The sequence below is a fragment of the Myxocyprinus asiaticus genome, chromosome 26 (assembly GCF_019703515.2).
Source record: "Myxocyprinus asiaticus isolate MX2 ecotype Aquarium Trade chromosome 26, UBuf_Myxa_2, whole genome shotgun sequence".
NCBI lineage: Eukaryota > Metazoa > Chordata > Actinopteri > Cypriniformes > Catostomidae > Myxocyprinus > Myxocyprinus asiaticus.
In genome coordinates, this window is record NC_059369.1 from 6,423,296 (window position 1) to 6,440,669 (window position 17,374).

Genomic DNA, 17,374 nt, shown 5'->3' on the forward strand with positions numbered 1-17,374 from the left:
CATCTCTGATCTGAGAGTCTGTAGGGCTCTTCTCCTGTGTAGCGGATAAGACATGACATACAGCGTGCAAGCACCCTCTAGCAGCGGGTGACTGTATAGACAGCCTTATCAATGCCTGCTGTCATAATTACGGAACGCATTTGTTCTGAAATACTTAATCAACAATCCATAAGCTTAATTGATCAAATTATTAACGACAATTAATCGATTTTCGATTAATTGTTAACATCCCTAATGCTGACCAAAATGTAAAAAACTGCCCTCAGTGGCCAAAGCGTGAAGTGTTGTAGGGTGTGTAGGCACGTGTGAGCTCCATTTATGTTCAGGAGAGGTCCCCAAATGCTAGTTGTGAAGCGAGTTCCTTTCAGCTGTACAGGATGTATTACAGTAAAGAGGATTGCATATCTTATGGACTCTACCCCCAACCTAAACCTAAAACTTACCAGTAGCGGAGGAAAAATTCAAAAGTGCAAGTGGGAAAAGTGCAACCTCCGAATCATGCTTGTTGCTGATTAAGTGAACACAATACTACTCGTTTCAACGTGGATACAAATCCGGGTCTCCCACATTGCTTCTGACATAATGTGCTGCTGGTCGAGCCACATGGGAAGGTAAACATGCTGAAACCGATACAAAAATATCTGGTAGGAAATGTTGCATGTCAATGAGATACTGTCGCCAATCCTAGGGTACCGGAACTTTCAGAAACAGCATGCCGACTTCCTGTGTGAACAAGTTGATTGCTTTTATGGAACAGAGGGACCCATTATGCATTAATTAAGCAAAATTGCATATCATAAAATTACATGATCATTTATTTCCTCTCTGTTCTGTGTTTTCTTACATAGGGTGACGAGGTGTTGACTGTCATTAAGATGAAGGCGCAGTGGCCAGCCTGGCAGCCTGTCAGTGTGTAAGTAACTGTTGCAGAATCACCTTGTGTCTGTGTGTGTGTCCTTCCCTCTTTGCAGTGCTTCTGTCACGGGTTTTGAGGAAGGATCCAAGATGCAGGAATGGAAAATATGGACTTTTAATGAAAAAAGTAAACAAAACAACTTACAAAATGTAAAAAAGATAACAAAACTTAAAACAAACCAATTGGGAGAAAACTAGATAAACAGGAACAACAAGACTTGACTGGGAACAAAACAAAATGATCTGACAGGGAAGACAAGACAAAGGAGAGAAAATAAAGGTAAGGAAGGATTGAAAACAGGTGATGTCCATAATCACAAGCAGTGCTAATTAGCACTGCCATGACAACGCTGATTGCGCTGCTGAGCAACACCTGTGCGAAACACAAGGGAAGGAGTTAAACAAAAAGCACATAGACAACCTGAGAGATGGGTGGAGGAAACAGTCACAATCCTGCCAAATCAAGAATAAAACAAGACCAAAATGGCAAAAAGTCATGGGCTTGGTGACTTGACTAGGTGGCTTGACGAGGCTTGGCCAGGTGACTTGGCTGGTCTTGGTGACCTGGCTGGGTGTGATGGCTTGGGTAGGTATGGCGGCTTGACTGGAAGGAATGACTTGACTGGACATGGGGGCTTGAACAGGCTTGGTGATTGCCACAGGGAACTGGACAGGCTTATCAACAGTCTCAGGGAACTGGACAGGCTTATCGACAGTCTCAGGGAACTGGACAGCCACTGGGAACTGATCAGGCTCGTCGAAGGCCATAGGGAACTGGATAGGCAGCTCCAGGATGGGAGCAAGGACAGACAGCTCCAGGACGGGAGTGAAATCAGACAACAGGAAAACAACCTCTGTGGCCATAGGCACTGGCAGTGACAGGGGAACGACCCCCATGGCCGTGGGCACTGGCAATGACAGGGGAACGACCTCCGTGGCTGTGGGCACTGGCAGTGACAGGGGAATGACCTCCATGGCCGTGGGCACTGGCAGTGACAGGGGAATAGCCTCCGTGGCCATGAGCAAAGGCAGTGACGGGGGACTACCTCAGTGGTCATGTGCACTGGCAGTGTCAGGGGAACGACCTCCATGGTCATGAGCACAAGCAGAGATGGGGAATGGCCTCTGGGACCATGAGCACTGGCAGTGACAGGGGGAACGACCTCCATGGCCGTGAGCACTGGCAGTGACGGGGGAACAACCTCCATGGTCGTGGGCACTGGCAGTGACAGGGGAATGCCCTCCATGGCCGTGAGCACAGGCAGTGATGGGGGACTACCTCAGTGTTCGTGTGCACTGGCAGTGTAAAAAGAGAAAATGTTCTATCCGTTCCGGAGTGGAACTTCAATAAATTGCCCTTGAAGGTCTCTGCATTGTTCTGTCTTTTCTGAGTGCTGAAGTAAAGCAATTATTGTTAATTCACACATTTGATTCCGTTATTCACTTTATCTGACTCCAGTTGTATATTAATCTGACTCCAATTTTAAGTTGACCTCTCATTTATATTTAAGCTTAAGCTTTTTTCAAAAAGCAGGGGTGTTTGGGGCTCCCAAGAATGACCCCTAGTGTCACTACATCGACACAACGTCTCGTTCCCTCCATCAGGGAACGGAGGTTACGAAAGTAACCAGGACGATTCTCATGCTAGCAGACAAAAAAACAAGTTGTGCATTAAATGTCAAGACAACAGCAAGGCAGCTCTGATATAGCATTTCAAATACACAAAACTAAAGCCTAAAACATAAACTTAACCAAAATAGCGCTGCTATTTCCTTCAGGAAATGCAAATCTAGCATTGAATCTAGCTTAAGCTTAAAAGCTTAAGGTTATTGATTACTCTAAATCCTCTTCTATTCATTGTCTTTTCGATCTTTGGAGACTTACGCCGGCCGTTATTAAATTACGTAAACCTCCCGAAAATGGATAGCCAGTTCCGTTCTTAGACAGCGGTTGTAGGGTTAACTAATATCGTCTAGTTTGGCTTGTCTCATAACCAGACGATATTGCCGCTTAATCACATACATACAACTTGCTAAAATGGGCGGTGAGCAGTGACTGAGAGTCTTTAAATGGATTTCTCCTACCTGGTTGTCCTGAGTGGTTTCTCCTATATTAAAGCTCCAGTATGGTCTACCCTGGTCTAATGAAATTCAAATTGTCCTGAGTGGTTTAAATTCAAACTGAGAGTCTTTAAATGGCTTCCTCCTATATTAAAGCTCCAGTAATGATATAAATGATTTTGGAGGAATTCAGAATAAATCTATTTATTTGTCACGTAGGATATAAAACATTGTTGCAGAAATTCAAATCAAAGCCAATTTCACATGAATAAACAAGCATTACTAAAAATAAAAGACAAGTCAAAGAAACATACCTGACAAAACTACATGCAGCGGTACAGCATGGGAGATCTGCTTACAGATTCCTGGTGAAAACAACTACACACATCAATTGTGCGGGAGATCTGCTTACAGATTCCCAGAGCTTCCTGCCAACTTTCCTTAAATATCTAGACAGAATAAACATTGTGTACCAAATGGTATTATCCTTTGAACAATGAGAATTTGGGGGTGAATGGGTTCTTGACTTCCTGGGGTTTAACCTTGTTAACATATAGGAGATAATTTCAATTGTAGGTCAAGGAGGGGGATAGACCTCCAGAATTATGCAGTATTTGGCAAAGACCTTATAACTTTGTTACCATTAGTTTTATCAACATGGGAAAGAGATCACTATACCAGTCGCACAGAGACCTCTTAAATGATATCAAACACATACAGTTGCATTATTTGTTTTCATGGTATTTGTTATATTTTTACATATAAATCTTATGTCTTTGTGTTGGTCCAGAGCTGTTGAAGGGGAGAAGGGTGAGAGAGAAGGGGGAGCAGGTGGTTCATTGTCACAGGTGATTTGCAATTTATCACACTGTGGATGATATTCAGGTGAAGATTTCAGCTTTTGTGAGAGTTCTATGACGTTGATTCTCGCAGAGATCTTTGACTCTTACCGGAAATGGCACCTTGTGGTTGTAGACATTCCGGTGCCAGCCTTACAGTTTCCTCTGCTTGGCCTCCAGGGACAATTCCAGAAGAGTCCCTGTGGGGTCATTATGTCTTTTATTTTTATTTTTTATCTCAATCGCTGAAGTGTGTGCAGTTGTAATGTGCTAAGAGCCAGAGCAACTTCAACCTTCTCATGGATCGGATGAGGTACCGGAAGTAACAGCACTGGGCCAGTGTAAAAGTGAAGATTAGAGCACAGCCCACCGCGCATCCACGGATTATCCAGTCCCACCAGTTGTAGGCATATTGTGCGGAGCAGGTGGATGAGCTGGACAGGATTTTTGCAGTCTTTCGGGCTAGGTTAGCCTCCACCTGTGCTTGAGCAAAGTGGTACTCAGTTTGTTGAATGATTCTTTGTGCCAGTTACATTGTGTCGACCATAGCTTGGGTGCTTTGCTCATAGCAGGTGTCATCCCACCATGGCGAAGCCTCTGCGTCCAGTGCTACTCTCCCCAGAATGTTTATCTGCCCCATGGAAAAGTCCTCTGTTACTTCTAAACAAAAAGAGTGATTGGCAGAGCAGGACAATCCCCCGTAGGTGAAGGAATTCATTTCACTGACTACACACCATTGTGTATGAGATACCTGAATGGTATCAGAATGACCATGCAGCGACTGAACATTTATGAGTTTAGTGTCATTAGGAGAAAAAGGTTGTGTACAAACAACATAGTTATGAGTTTCATGACAGCAAGTGCGACTGGTAAATAAGGTCTCAGTACCCCTCAAGGTCATGTACCCAGTAAGGTGGTCCCATTTGATGATCTGATCATTCACTACTACACCAATAGAGCGTGTGGTAGTGGAATTTGGAAATACTTGGTCTGGATGGATTAAAGGAAAGGTGGAAAAAAACCCAAGACAACCAATGCATTAATTTCCAGTATACATCATAATGGTGGTTAATAACTTTGTCTGAAGCATGCCATCTGTTCAAATCTAAGATTTCTATTAGATCATTTAGAACATGTCTAGGTGTCTTGTGGAGACGGAGGTCTAAAATTTCTTGTCTAGCAGCAGTAAATAAATCTTGTGCATATGATCTGCAGGCTAAGTCATGTTCGATGGTATGGGTCTGATTGAACAATGCGTGGCTGACCAACAGAAGCTCCTGCGCTTTGAATGTAACCGCTTTGATTATATTTTCATTGCTATTGGTGATATGTTGGAAACCAGTGGCCACCTGGTCTGCCATCCATGTTGAAAATTGAGATTGTTTAGTTATTTTGAAGGTGTTGACTATAGAATTGACTGAACCGAAGAGGCCTACAATATTTCCAAGCAGATCTCGTTTGGAACGGGTGTATGGTATTTTGACAGCAAGTCTGTCTTTGTAATCAGACATTAAATCATCGATTCGTGACTGTAGCCATGCGTATGTTTTGTCATCATAATCATTACAATGTTTTGTATAGGCAGATAGAATATTGGATATGCTGTAAGTTATATGAGTCATCACCAAATTTACATCATGAAACAAAGTCTTATTAATGTCCCCTTTACCCACAGGTGGTTAAATTAAAACAGTGATTGGCAGTCCATGAACAGTTTTGTGGGCTAGTGAAATTGTTCTCACTAGCTTTACATTTTCCAAACAATAAATTCCTTCCTTTCGGCTAGTCCAGATGAAGGTTTTTGCTTTATTGTCATAGGGTTTGTATAATGTTAAATTGAATTTATATTCTGTGTAATTTATGTGTGTGGTGTTTAGTGTTTCTGTGTGGGTGCACCTATATGTGGCAGGTTCCAAATTGTTAACAAAATAGCAGATTTTAGGGTCTATGCCGTCATTTTTTTTTTTCATATAAAGTGCGCAGCCCACCTTCTTTAGCCCTTGGATATTCTTTTAGTTCATACAAGGCAGTGATATTGTGCTGGGATGGCCGTGGTGGTGTGTGTGTTGATATGTTTTATGTATCCGGGATGGGTGGAACCTAATTTACAACAGATTTGTGGTGTGCAATTTTGTTCCGGTGCTACTCCGGGAGGCCATGTAACTATTTCTTTGGGTGTAATAAGAATTTGAGAGGTGTATGGCCCCTTTATATATTTCCATACCCATCTGCCGCATCCTAATGTGTGTGTGAGCAATACCCGTTGACCCAGCTTGATGCAGGTGGGTCCGGACACCTTTTGGCATCTGTCCCTCATGAGATTGCAACCTGAAATGGGAACAACCACAGAGAGAAAACAGTTCATGATGAACCTTTAATTAATTTGCATTTAGACTTGTGGTACTTTATTTTCCTCTGATGGTCACAGCCAAACTGTTACAGACAGCTTTAGTCTCATACTGTATGGCTTGTGCCATCAGGGGGAAGATGCATTTTGCTTTACAAAAACATGTACCATTACAATGTCTAATGCAAATTTAGTTTCAGAAATCAAATAATACTGAGCATCTTTGGTGAGATCTGAATTACTGCTGATATTTTAGTGCAGTTTGAAGTGTGTAGCACCTTAAGCTGTTCTTGCAGCTGAGCCTGCAGAGTCTGCTGTTGTGAGCAATTCCCTTCCTTACATTAGCTCAAATGAGCTGATGCCCATAGCTTTATTTATTTATTTTTTATTGTTCTCAACACAGCTCTGTGGTCAAAGAATCAGTTCACCTCTTTTTGGTGATGTGTTGTCTGCTTAACATTGTTTAAGGGTGATATTCACATGTTTGATCATCTATGATCTCTGTGGTCTGTCAGGGTTGTGAAATTTCTGCCTGATGTTTAGCATTTTACACATGTTTTTCATAATTTGCCCAGTGAAATGGGTTACCTGATCAGACTCGATTTGGAAGGGTGCACCCCAAAGCAGGATGATTTGGTTGGCCACTACCCATGCCACAGTGTTTGCAGTGTTATTGCGGGTGGTAATTGCTTCCACCCACTTTGAGAATTTATCCATGATCACTAAGCAATAACGATATCCCCCTTTGGCACTGGGGAGTGGACCAATGAAATCCAACTCTAAGGATTCTTCAAGGCCTGTAAGGTTGTTCGGTTGGCAGTGCCATTACAAATATACATGGCCATGCTTGGCCATTATAATATAATGCATATTATAATGTGATTATAATACAATTGTATTATATTAAAAATAGTATAAGTTAAAATAATTTTATTACTGGTCTCTGGAGGTTTTCTAGAATTAGATATTTGTCATCTTGCTGCTCTTTTGAGAATACATGCCTTTTGATTCGGCCCTGTATCAGATGCAGGATCATGTGCATTGTATGCACAGGTCAGGCTGAAAGCCTTTGGACATGCTTCTGTAAACACCCAGTGACTGCAGGCACATATTTACATGGGTCAAATTTCTGCTCAAGCTGCAGAGCTTTTGCGATTACTATATGAAATTAAATGCAATTTTCTCATTTTCTTGAGTTAAGATGTCATTAGGTGTATTCTCATGCAAATCTATTTGAATATGAAGAGGGGGCTGGGCAGAGTCAGAGGTGATGCAAGGCACAAAGAGTATTCTTGAATTTTAAAGGCTTAATGAAGTTCTTCAGTCTTTTTAAAGTTACTGAAGGTTAATGCTAACTGTGTAAAACTACTGAGAGTTTGGTAATTGTGTAAAATTACTGAGAGTCACATGGAATTTTGTACTCAGTATGGTTTAACTGCAGCTATATGGTAAATAGCACAGTGTGCCATATCAGAGACAAACATACCCGACATAGTCACACATTCAGCTTGAAACTGATGAATAATTTCAAGAGAAAGGTGATTACAGTTATTTCAACTTTACACAAGACGAAAATTCTAGAATGCCTGAAGCATTTACAACCTCTAACCTAAGTGTTTCTTGTAACACTTACAGCAGAAACAGTCAAGTGTTTTCAGAAATAAACTGCATTAGCTTATGTGTACATGCAGTATCACAAACAACTATCATCACGTGTGTTCTATGATAACAACAGTGTTTAGCAAAGTTGCAAATGTAAAAATAGGTTGTTATAGTACTCTTTACTGATTTATAAATTAGTGACATTTCTTTTGTTACTATTTATTTTTTATCACATCACTCTGTTTTTCCCAGCCTTGCTTTTCATATGCAAACACATCGACTTGCAATGTTTATATCTCAATCGCTACTTTTTAGTTGTTTACAGTTGCTACCCGCTCATTCTTTTGAAATGTTGCGAGTTCGTTGCAGCAAATTAAATAAACAATAGCGACAGTGTTCATTGATTTTAGAATTAAAGTTCCAATTGCAATCCTCCCTTGAATACCAGAATAAAATTTTGGATGATGTTTTTTCCAGTTTCCAGAAGAGATTTCGTTTCTCCTATACTGCCACTACCACTTCCCTGATACACATGTGGTTTTGTCTAATTTCTTTAGCCCCACCAAATTTTTCGGTCTGCGGTCTAACATTGGGTATTCTGACCTGTTCTACAAAATGTGTCTATATGGGGTGCGTCTGTGCTTTCCCTCAACACTTCTAAACGGCAAAAAGAATGGACTTACCACAGCAGCTGGAGACAGAGAAGTAGAAGCTCAAACCTCTTGTCCTGTGTGGAATGGAACCGAATGTCTTGCTGAAAAGACATCACTCGCTCGCTGGAGATCATGGAGGATGGTCACCACTGTAAAAAGGGATAATTTTCTATCTGTTCCAGAGTGGAACTTCAATAAATTGCCCTTGAAGGTTTCTGCGTTGTTCTGTCTTTTCTGAGTGCTGAAGTAAAGCAATTATTGTTAATTCACACATTTGATTCCGTTATTCACTTTATCTGACTCCAATTTTATATTAATCTGACTCCAATTTTAAATTGACCTCTAATTTATATTTAAGCTCTTATTAATTTCTGATCATTCTATTAATTTAACATTTTTAGGTTATTGATTACTCTAAATCCTCTTCTATTCATTGTCCTTTCGATCTTTGGAGACTTACGCCGGCCGTTATTAAATTACGTAAACCTCCCGAAAATGGATAGCCAGTTCTGTTCTTATTCAGTGGTTGTAGGGTTAACTAATATCGTCTGGTTTGGCTTGTCTCATAACCAGAAGATATTGCCGCTTATTCACATACATACAACTTGCTAAAATGGGCGGTGAGCAGTGACTGAGAGTCTTTAAATGGATTTCTCCTACCCGGTTTTCCTGAGTGGTTTCTCCTATATTAAAGCTCCAGTATGGTCTACCCTGGTCTAATGAAATTCAAATTGTCCTGAGTGGTTTAAATTCAAACTGAGAGTCTTTAAATGGCTTCCTCCTATATTAAAGCTCCAGTAATGATATAAATGATTTTGGAGGAATTCAGAATAAATCAAATAATCAATTTATTTGTCACGTAGGATATAAAACATTGTTGCAGAAATTCAAATCAAAGCCAATTTCACATGATCAGAATAAACAAGCATTACTAAAAATAAAAGACAAGTCAAAGAAACATACCTGACCTGAGATCTGCTTACAGATTCCTGGTGAAAACAACTACACACATCAATTGTGCGGGAGATCTGCTTACAGATTCCCAGAGCTTCCTGCCAACTTTCCTTAAATATCTAGACAGAATAAACATTGTGTACCAAATGGTATTATCCTTTGAACAATGAGAATTTGGGGGTGAATGGGTTCTTGACTTCCTGGGGTTTAACCTTGTTAACATATAGGAGATAATTTCAATTGTAGGTCAAGGAGGGGGATAGACCTCCAGAATTATGCAGTATTTGGCAAAGACCTTATAACTTTGTTACCATTAGTTTTATCAACATGGGAAAGAGATCACTATACCAGTCGCACAGAGACCTCTTAAATGATATCAAACACATACAGTTTCATTATTTGTTTTCATGGTATTTGTTATATTTTTACATATAAATCTTATGTCTTTGTGTTGGTCCAGAGCTGTTGAAGGGGAGAAGGGGGAGAGAGAAGGGGGGTGGCAGCAAGGTGATTTGCAATTTATCACACTGTGGAGATATTCAGGTGAAGATTTCAGCTTTTGTGAGAGAGTTCTATGACGCTGATTCTCGCAGAGTTCTTTGACTTTTACCGGAAATGGCCCTTTTGGTTGTAGACATTCCAGTGCCAGCCTTACAGCAGTGACAGGGGAACAGTCTCTGTGGCCATGAACACAGGCAGTGATGGAGGACTACCTCAGTGGGCGTGTGCACTGGCAGTGTCAGGGGAACGACCTCCATGGTCATGAGCACAGGCAGAGATGGGGGAATGGCTTCCGGGACCATGAGCACTGGCAGTGACGGGGGGAATGGCCTCCGGGACCATGAGCACTGGCAGTGACGAGGGGAATGAACTCCATGGCCGTGAGCACTGGCAGTGATGGGGGAACGACCTCCGTGGTTGTGGGCACTGGCAGTGACGGGGGGATGAACTCAGTGGTCATGTGCACTGGTAGTGTCAGGGGAATGACCTCCATGGTCGTGAGCACTGGCAGAGATGGGGGAATGGCCTCCGGGACCATGAGCACTGGCAGTGACGGGGGAACAACCTCTGTGGCCGTGAGCACAGGCAGTGTCAGAGTGACGATGTCAGTGGTCGTGTGCATTGTCAGTGACAGGGGAACAGTCTCTGTGGCCGTGAACACAGGCAGTGACGGAGGACTACCTCAGTGGGCGTGTGCACTGGCAGTGTCAGGGGAACGACCTCCATGGTCATGAGGACAGGCAGAGATGGGGGAATGGCCTCCGGGACAATGAGCACTGGTATTGACGGGGGAACGACCTCCGTGGCCGTGAGCACTGGCAGGGACGGGGAAACGATCTCCGTGGTCGTGAGCACAGGCAGTGACGGGAACGGCCTCCGTGGCCGTGAGCACAGGCAGTGACAGGGGGATAATCTCAGTGGTCATGTGCACTGGCAGTGTCAGGGGAATGACTTCCGTGGTCGTGAACACAGGCTGTGATGGCGGAATGGCCTCTGTGGCCATGAGCACTGGCATTGACAGGGGAATGATCTCCGTGGCCGTGAGCACTGGCAGTGACAGGGGAATGACCTCCATGCTTGTGAACACAGGCAGTGACAGTGGAACGGCCTCCATGGTCATGGGCACTGGCAGTGATGGGAACGGCCTCTGTGGCCGTGGGCACTGGCAGTGACAGGGGAACGGCCTCTGTGGCCGTGGGCACTGGCAGTGACAGGGGAACGACCTCCGTGGTCGCGAGCACAGGCAGTGACGGGGGAACGGTCTCTGTGGCCATGGACACAGGCAGTGACAGAGGAATGACCTCTGTGGCTGTGGGCACTGACAGTGACAGGGGAACGGCCTCTGTGGCCGTGGGCACTGGCAGTGACAGGGGAACGGCCTCTGTGGCTTTGGGCACTGGCAGTGACAGGGGGACGAACTCAGTGGTCATGTGCACTGGTAGTGTCAGGGGAATGACCTCCATGGTCGTGAGCACTGGCAGAGATGGGGGAATGGCCTCCGGGACCATGAGCACTGGCAGTGACGGGGGAACAACCTCTGTGGCCGTGAGCACAGGCAGTGTCAGAGTGACGATGTCAGTGGTCGTGTGCATTGTCAGTGACAGGGGAACAGTCTCTGTGGCCGTGAACACAGGCAGTGACGGAGGACTACCTCAGTGGGCGTGTGCACTGGCAGTGTCAGGGGAACGACCTCCATGGTCATGAGGACAGGCAGAGATGGGGGAATGGCCTCCGGGACAATGAGCACTGGTATTGACAGGGGGATAATCTCAGTGGTCATGTGCACTGGCAGTGTCAGGGGAATGACTTCCGTGGTCTTGAGCACAGGCAGAGATGGGGGAATGGCCTCCGGGACCATGAGCACTGGCAGTGATGGGGGAATGACCTCTGTGGCTGTGAGCACAGGCAGTGACAGAGTGACGATCTCAGTGGTCATGTGCACTGGCAATGACAAGGGAACAGACTCAATGGTCATGAGCACAGGCAGAGATGGGGGAACAGCCTCTGTGAGCATGGGCACTGGCAGTGATAGGGGAACGGCCTCCATGGTCGTGGGCACTGGCAGTGATGGGGGAACGTCCTCTGTGACCGTGAGCACTGGCAATGATGGGGGAACAGCCTCCATGACCGTGAGCACTGGCAATGATGGGGGAACGGCCTCTGTGACCGTGAGCACTGGCAATGATGGGGGAACGGCATCTGTAACCATGAGCATTGGCAATGATGGGGGAATGGCCTCCGTGACCGTGAGCACTGGCAGTGACAGGGGAACGGCCACTGTGGCCGTGAGCACTGGCAGTGACAGGGGAATGACCTCCATGGTCATGAGCACAGGCAGTGATGGGGGAACGACCTCAGTGGTCATGGGCACTAGCAGTGACCAGGGAACGACCTCTATGGTCGTGAACACAGGCTGTGATGGCGGAATGGCCTCTGTGGCCATGAGCACTGGCATTGACAGGGGAATGATCTCCGTGGCCGTGAGCACTGGCAGTGACAGGGGAATGACCTCCGTGCTTGTGAACACAGGCAGTGACAGTGGAACGGCCTCCATGGTCATGGCCACTGGCAGTGACGGGAACGGCCTCTGTGGCCGTGGGCACTGGCAGTGACAGGGGAACGGCCTCTGTGGCCGTGGGCACTGGCAGTGACAGGGGAACGACCTCCGTGGTCGTGAGCACAGGCAGTGACAGGGGAACAGTCTCTGTGGCCATGGACACAGGCAGTGACAGAGGAATGACCTCTGTGGCTGTGGGCACTGACAGTGACAGGGGAACGGCCTCTGTGGCCGTGGGCACTGGCAGTGACAGGGGGACGAACTCAGTGGTCATGTGCACTGGTAGTGTCAGGGGAATGACCTCCATGGTCGTGAGCACTGGCAGAGATGGGGGAATGGCCTCCGGGACCATGAGCACTGGCAGTGACGGGGGAACAACCTCTGTGGCCGTGAGCACAGGCAGTGTCAGAGTGACTATGTCAGTGGTCGTGTGCATTGTCAGTGACAGGGGAACAGTCTCTGTGGCCGTGAACACAGGCAGTGATGGAGGACTACCTCAGTGGCCGTGTGCACTGGCAGTGTCAGGGGAATGACCTCCATGGTCATGAGCACAGGCAGAGATGGGGGAATGGCCTCCGGGACCATGAGCACTGGCATTGACGGGGGAACGACCTCCGTGGCCGTGAGCACTGGCAGGGACGGGGGAACGATCTCCGTGGTCGTGAGCACAAGCAGTGACAGGAATGGCCTCCGTGGCCGTGAGCACAGGCAGTGACAGGGGGACAATCTCAGTGGTCGTGTGCACTGGCAATGACAGGGGAACAGCCTCAATGGTCATGAGCACAGGCAGAGATGGGGGAACAGTCTCTGTGGGCATGGGCACTGGCAGTGATGGGGGAACAGCCTCCATGGTCATGGGCACTGGCAGTAATGGGGGAACGGCCTCCGTGACCGTGAGCACTGGTAATGATGGGGGAATGGCCTCCGTGACCGTGAGCACTGGCAATGATGGGGGAATGGCCTCCATGACCGTGAGCACTGGCAATGACAGGGGAATGGCCACTGTGGCCGTGAGCACTGGCAGTGACAGGGGAATGACCTTCGTGGCCGTGAACACTGGCAGTGACAGTGGAACGACCTCCGAGGTTGTGAACACAGGAAGTGACAGGGGAATGACCTCCGTGGTCATGAGCACAGGCAGTGATGGCGGAATGGCCTCTGTGGCCATGAGCACTGGCATTGACAGGGGAATGTTCTCCGTGGCCATGAGTACTGGCAGTGACAGGGGAATGACCTTTGTGGTTGTGAACACAGGCAGTGACAGTGGAACGACCTCCATGGCCATGGACACAGGCAGTGACAGAGGAATGACCTCTGTGGCTGTGGGCACTGACAGTGACAGGGGAATGGCCTCTGTGGCCGTGGGCACTGGCAGTGACAGGGGAACGACCTCTGTGGCTGTGGGCACTGACAGTGACAGGGGAATGGCCTCTGTGACCAAGGGTGCTGGCAATGCCTGAAGAGTAGAGGCCCTTCTCCCTCTCCTCCTCTTCTGGTTGGTAAGAGGCACTGCAGTAGTAACAGCCGCCACCTCCTGGTGGTCGGCAATGGGAACAACTGCCGCCTCTTGACGGCTGATATACCTTCAGGAAACACATCTATACACTGTTGACCACTATAAATTTCAGGCCAAGTGCAATTACTGTACCAGCAATTCTGATTCAAAAGCATGTGCAGTTTGTTGAATCGAATGTTATTTCAGATAAAAATGTCCACTATGTCATTATTCAGGGTGCATAATATAACACACCAGTGGTGTTTGCATGTCTTTACGCCCCCCACTGGGATAATGCAGATTTTTTTTGGTATTTTTGCTTTTGTTTTTCTACCTACCATATAATTCTAGGGGCAGGTTTGAATTGTGTTCTCAATTGATCTCTAGATGGTTAAGCATCTAAAAATTTTTTTCTAGAATACATTTTTTCAATATAGATAGGAAACTGCTCTCTCATTTGGAATGCAGTACATATGAGAGCAGCATTATTTCAGATCATATTAGCATTGCAACTGCTGTCCTGGCAATATATCTATATAAATGATTTTCCCATCAAATTTGATAAAAATCTTCTCCAGCAAGCTCTTACCTGTGTTACGAAATACAGAGGCATTCCAGAAGGGTAAACAGGGCAAAAACCCATGATTTGTACCAGCCAGTGAGCTCAGTATGCTGCGACAGTAAAATACTATCTAAGTCTTTAGCTCTGCATTTGGAAATTGTTTTGCCTAAAATCATTCACCCTGACCAGAGAGGGTTTATAAAAGGTAGATAGTCTATTAGCAGCCTTCAGAACTTATATAATATCATTAATTTCTTTAAATGCATGAAAATCATTCGACCAGATTAAATTTGACTTATTTATTCACAGCTCTTTAACCAGTAGCTTTATGTCATGGATAAAATTTGACATTCCATGCCAAAAAATGTCCCCCTCTAAATGAGCATGAGGCAGGAATATCCTCTATCCCCACTCTTATTTGACATAGCCACAGAGCCCTTAGCCGTTGCTCCTAGGGAATGGGCCAGTTTCATAAGCATTGAGCGAGGAAGCTATATGCATAAATTATCTCAGTATGTGGATGATCTGATTCTGTATTCTCCTGACCCCCGCAGGTCAATAACTGCTGCACTTGATGTAATCACACTTTTTGACAGAGCATCTGGTTATAAAATCAATCTAGACTAGAGTATACTGTATCCCATAAACGACAGGGCATCCAAACTTTCATTCACCCAACTCCCCTTTAAAGTGGTCGCTGATTCCTTCACCTTCCTAGGGGTATGTGTGACCATCAGTTTAAAGATCTCCCCCATTTCTGCTTTTTTTGGAGTTGCTCCAAAGGTGGGATCCTTGTCAAAAAAACAGTCAAACAATTGCTTCTCTCCTGTTGCACCGTTTAATTGTACTTGCAAAGATAAAATCCCACCGTCATATTTCTGGTGGCTGAAAGATGTCATGGCACACCTTAAAGGAACTTAAGTACTGTAGACAAGGCTCAAACAAGAAATGCTACAAAGTGCCTTTCCTTGATTATTTTAATATCCTTCCCACTGCCAATCTAACCAAATGAAGCCTTCACTTCCCTCCCTTTAATCATATATATATATATACACTATATTGCCAAAAGTATTCGCTCATCTGCCTTTAGATGCATATGAACTTAAGTGACATCCCATTCTTAATCCATAGGGTTTAATATGACGTCGGCCCACCCTTTGCAGCTATAACAGCTCCAACTCTTCTGGGAAGGCTTTCCACAAGGTTTAGGAGTGTGTTTATGGGAATTTTTGACCATTCTTCCAGAAGCGCATTTGTGAGGTCAGACACTGATGTTGGACGAGAAGGCCTGGCTCGCAATCTTCGCTCTAATTCATCCCAAAGGTGCTCTATCGGGTTGAGGTTAGGACTCTGTGCAGGCCAGTCAAGTTCTTCCACATCAAACTCGCTCATCCATGTCTTTATGGACCTTTCTTTGTGCATTGGTGCGCAGTCATGTTAGAACAGAAAGGGGCCATCCCCAAACTGTTCCCACAAAGTTTGGAGCATGGAATTGTCCATAATCTCTTGGTATGCTGAAGCATTCAGTGTTCCTTTCACTGGAACTAAGGTGCCAAGCCCAGCTCCTGAAAAACAACCCCACACCATAATCCCCCCTCCACCAAACTTCACAGTTCGCACAATGCAGTCAGACAAGTACCGTTCTCCTGGCAACCGCCAAACCCAGACACGTCCATCAGATTGCCAGATGGAGAAGCGTGATTCGTCACTCCAGAGAACGCGTCTCCACTGCTCTAGAGTCCAGTGGCGGCGTGTTTTACACCACTGCATCTGACGCTTTGCATTGCACTTCGTGATGTATGGCTTGGATGCAGCTGCTTGGCCATGGAAACCCATTCCATGAAGCTCTCTGCGCACTGTTCTTGAGCTAATCTGAAGGCCACATGAACTTTGGAGGTCTGTAGCGATTGACTCTGCAGAAAGTTGGCGACCTCTGCTCACTATGCGCCTCAGCATCCACTGACCCCGCTCTGTCATTTTACGTGGCCTACCACTTTGTGGCTGAGTTGCTGTCATTCCCAATCGCTTCCACTTTGTTATAATACCACTGACAGTTGACTGTGGAATATTTAGTAGCGAGGAAATTTCACGACTGGACTTGTTGCACAGGTGGCATCCTATCACAGTACCACGCTGGAATTCACTGAGCTCCTGAGAGCGGCCCATTCTTTCACAAATGTTTGTAGAAGCAGTCTGCATGCCTAGGTGCTTCATTTTATACACCTATGGCCATGGAAGTGATTGGAACACCTGAATTCAATTATTTGGATGGGTGAGCGAATACTTTTGGCAATATAGTGTATATATATATATATATATATATATATATATATATATATATATATATATATATTTATTGAATAAAACAAGTAAATTTAAATGTTAGATGTTACCACATGAAGTGCATATTTTAGATTACCTCACAAAACATTTTTGCAGTGTAGCCCATATTAGTTTTGTACTATATTCCAAGTCTTATAAAGCCATATGATATGTGTGTAGAACAGAATGACCAAATTTCAGCCATGCAACTCTATGTGGTGCAAGCTGATAGGTTCTTTGACTTGTTTTCTGTTGGCTAATTGGCTCACTCACATGTGACATGTTTAGCCATTCGGCTTGCAGATAAGCCGCAGAGTAAGGTTTCACTGCAGAGAGTTTTTCTCAGAAACCCACCTCCACCCCAGCTCTACATGTCTAGATCTGCTTCATGGGTATTGTTTGTAATGTCTACCTGTGCAATGTCTATGAGCCCTATTTTAAGAGAGCTAGTGCTAAGCGCAGCGCTATACCATAAGTCATAAGCGCAAAGTCAATGGGCATGGCCTTGAAGTTTTGGTATTTTCGTGCAGGCATTTACTAAGTCTAGGCGCATGTGTGTTTGGTGAA

General features: G+C 45.3%; 1 protein-coding gene and 1 pseudogene across 1 annotated transcript in view; one reads left to right on the forward strand and one right to left on the reverse strand.

Annotated features, from left to right (window-relative positions):
* LOC127417022 (spondin-1-like) overlaps positions 1–17,374 on the forward strand; it is a 313,995-nt gene that overhangs the window by 242,638 nt on the left and 53,983 nt on the right. Inside the window, exon 7 of the mRNA XM_051656706.1 lies at positions 849–913. Within this exon, the coding sequence (XP_051512666.1) occupies positions 849–913 (65 nt within the window). The remainder of the gene's footprint in view (positions 1–848; positions 914–17,374) is intronic.
* Positions 4,048–5,436, reverse strand: LOC127417030 (uncharacterized; annotated as a pseudogene).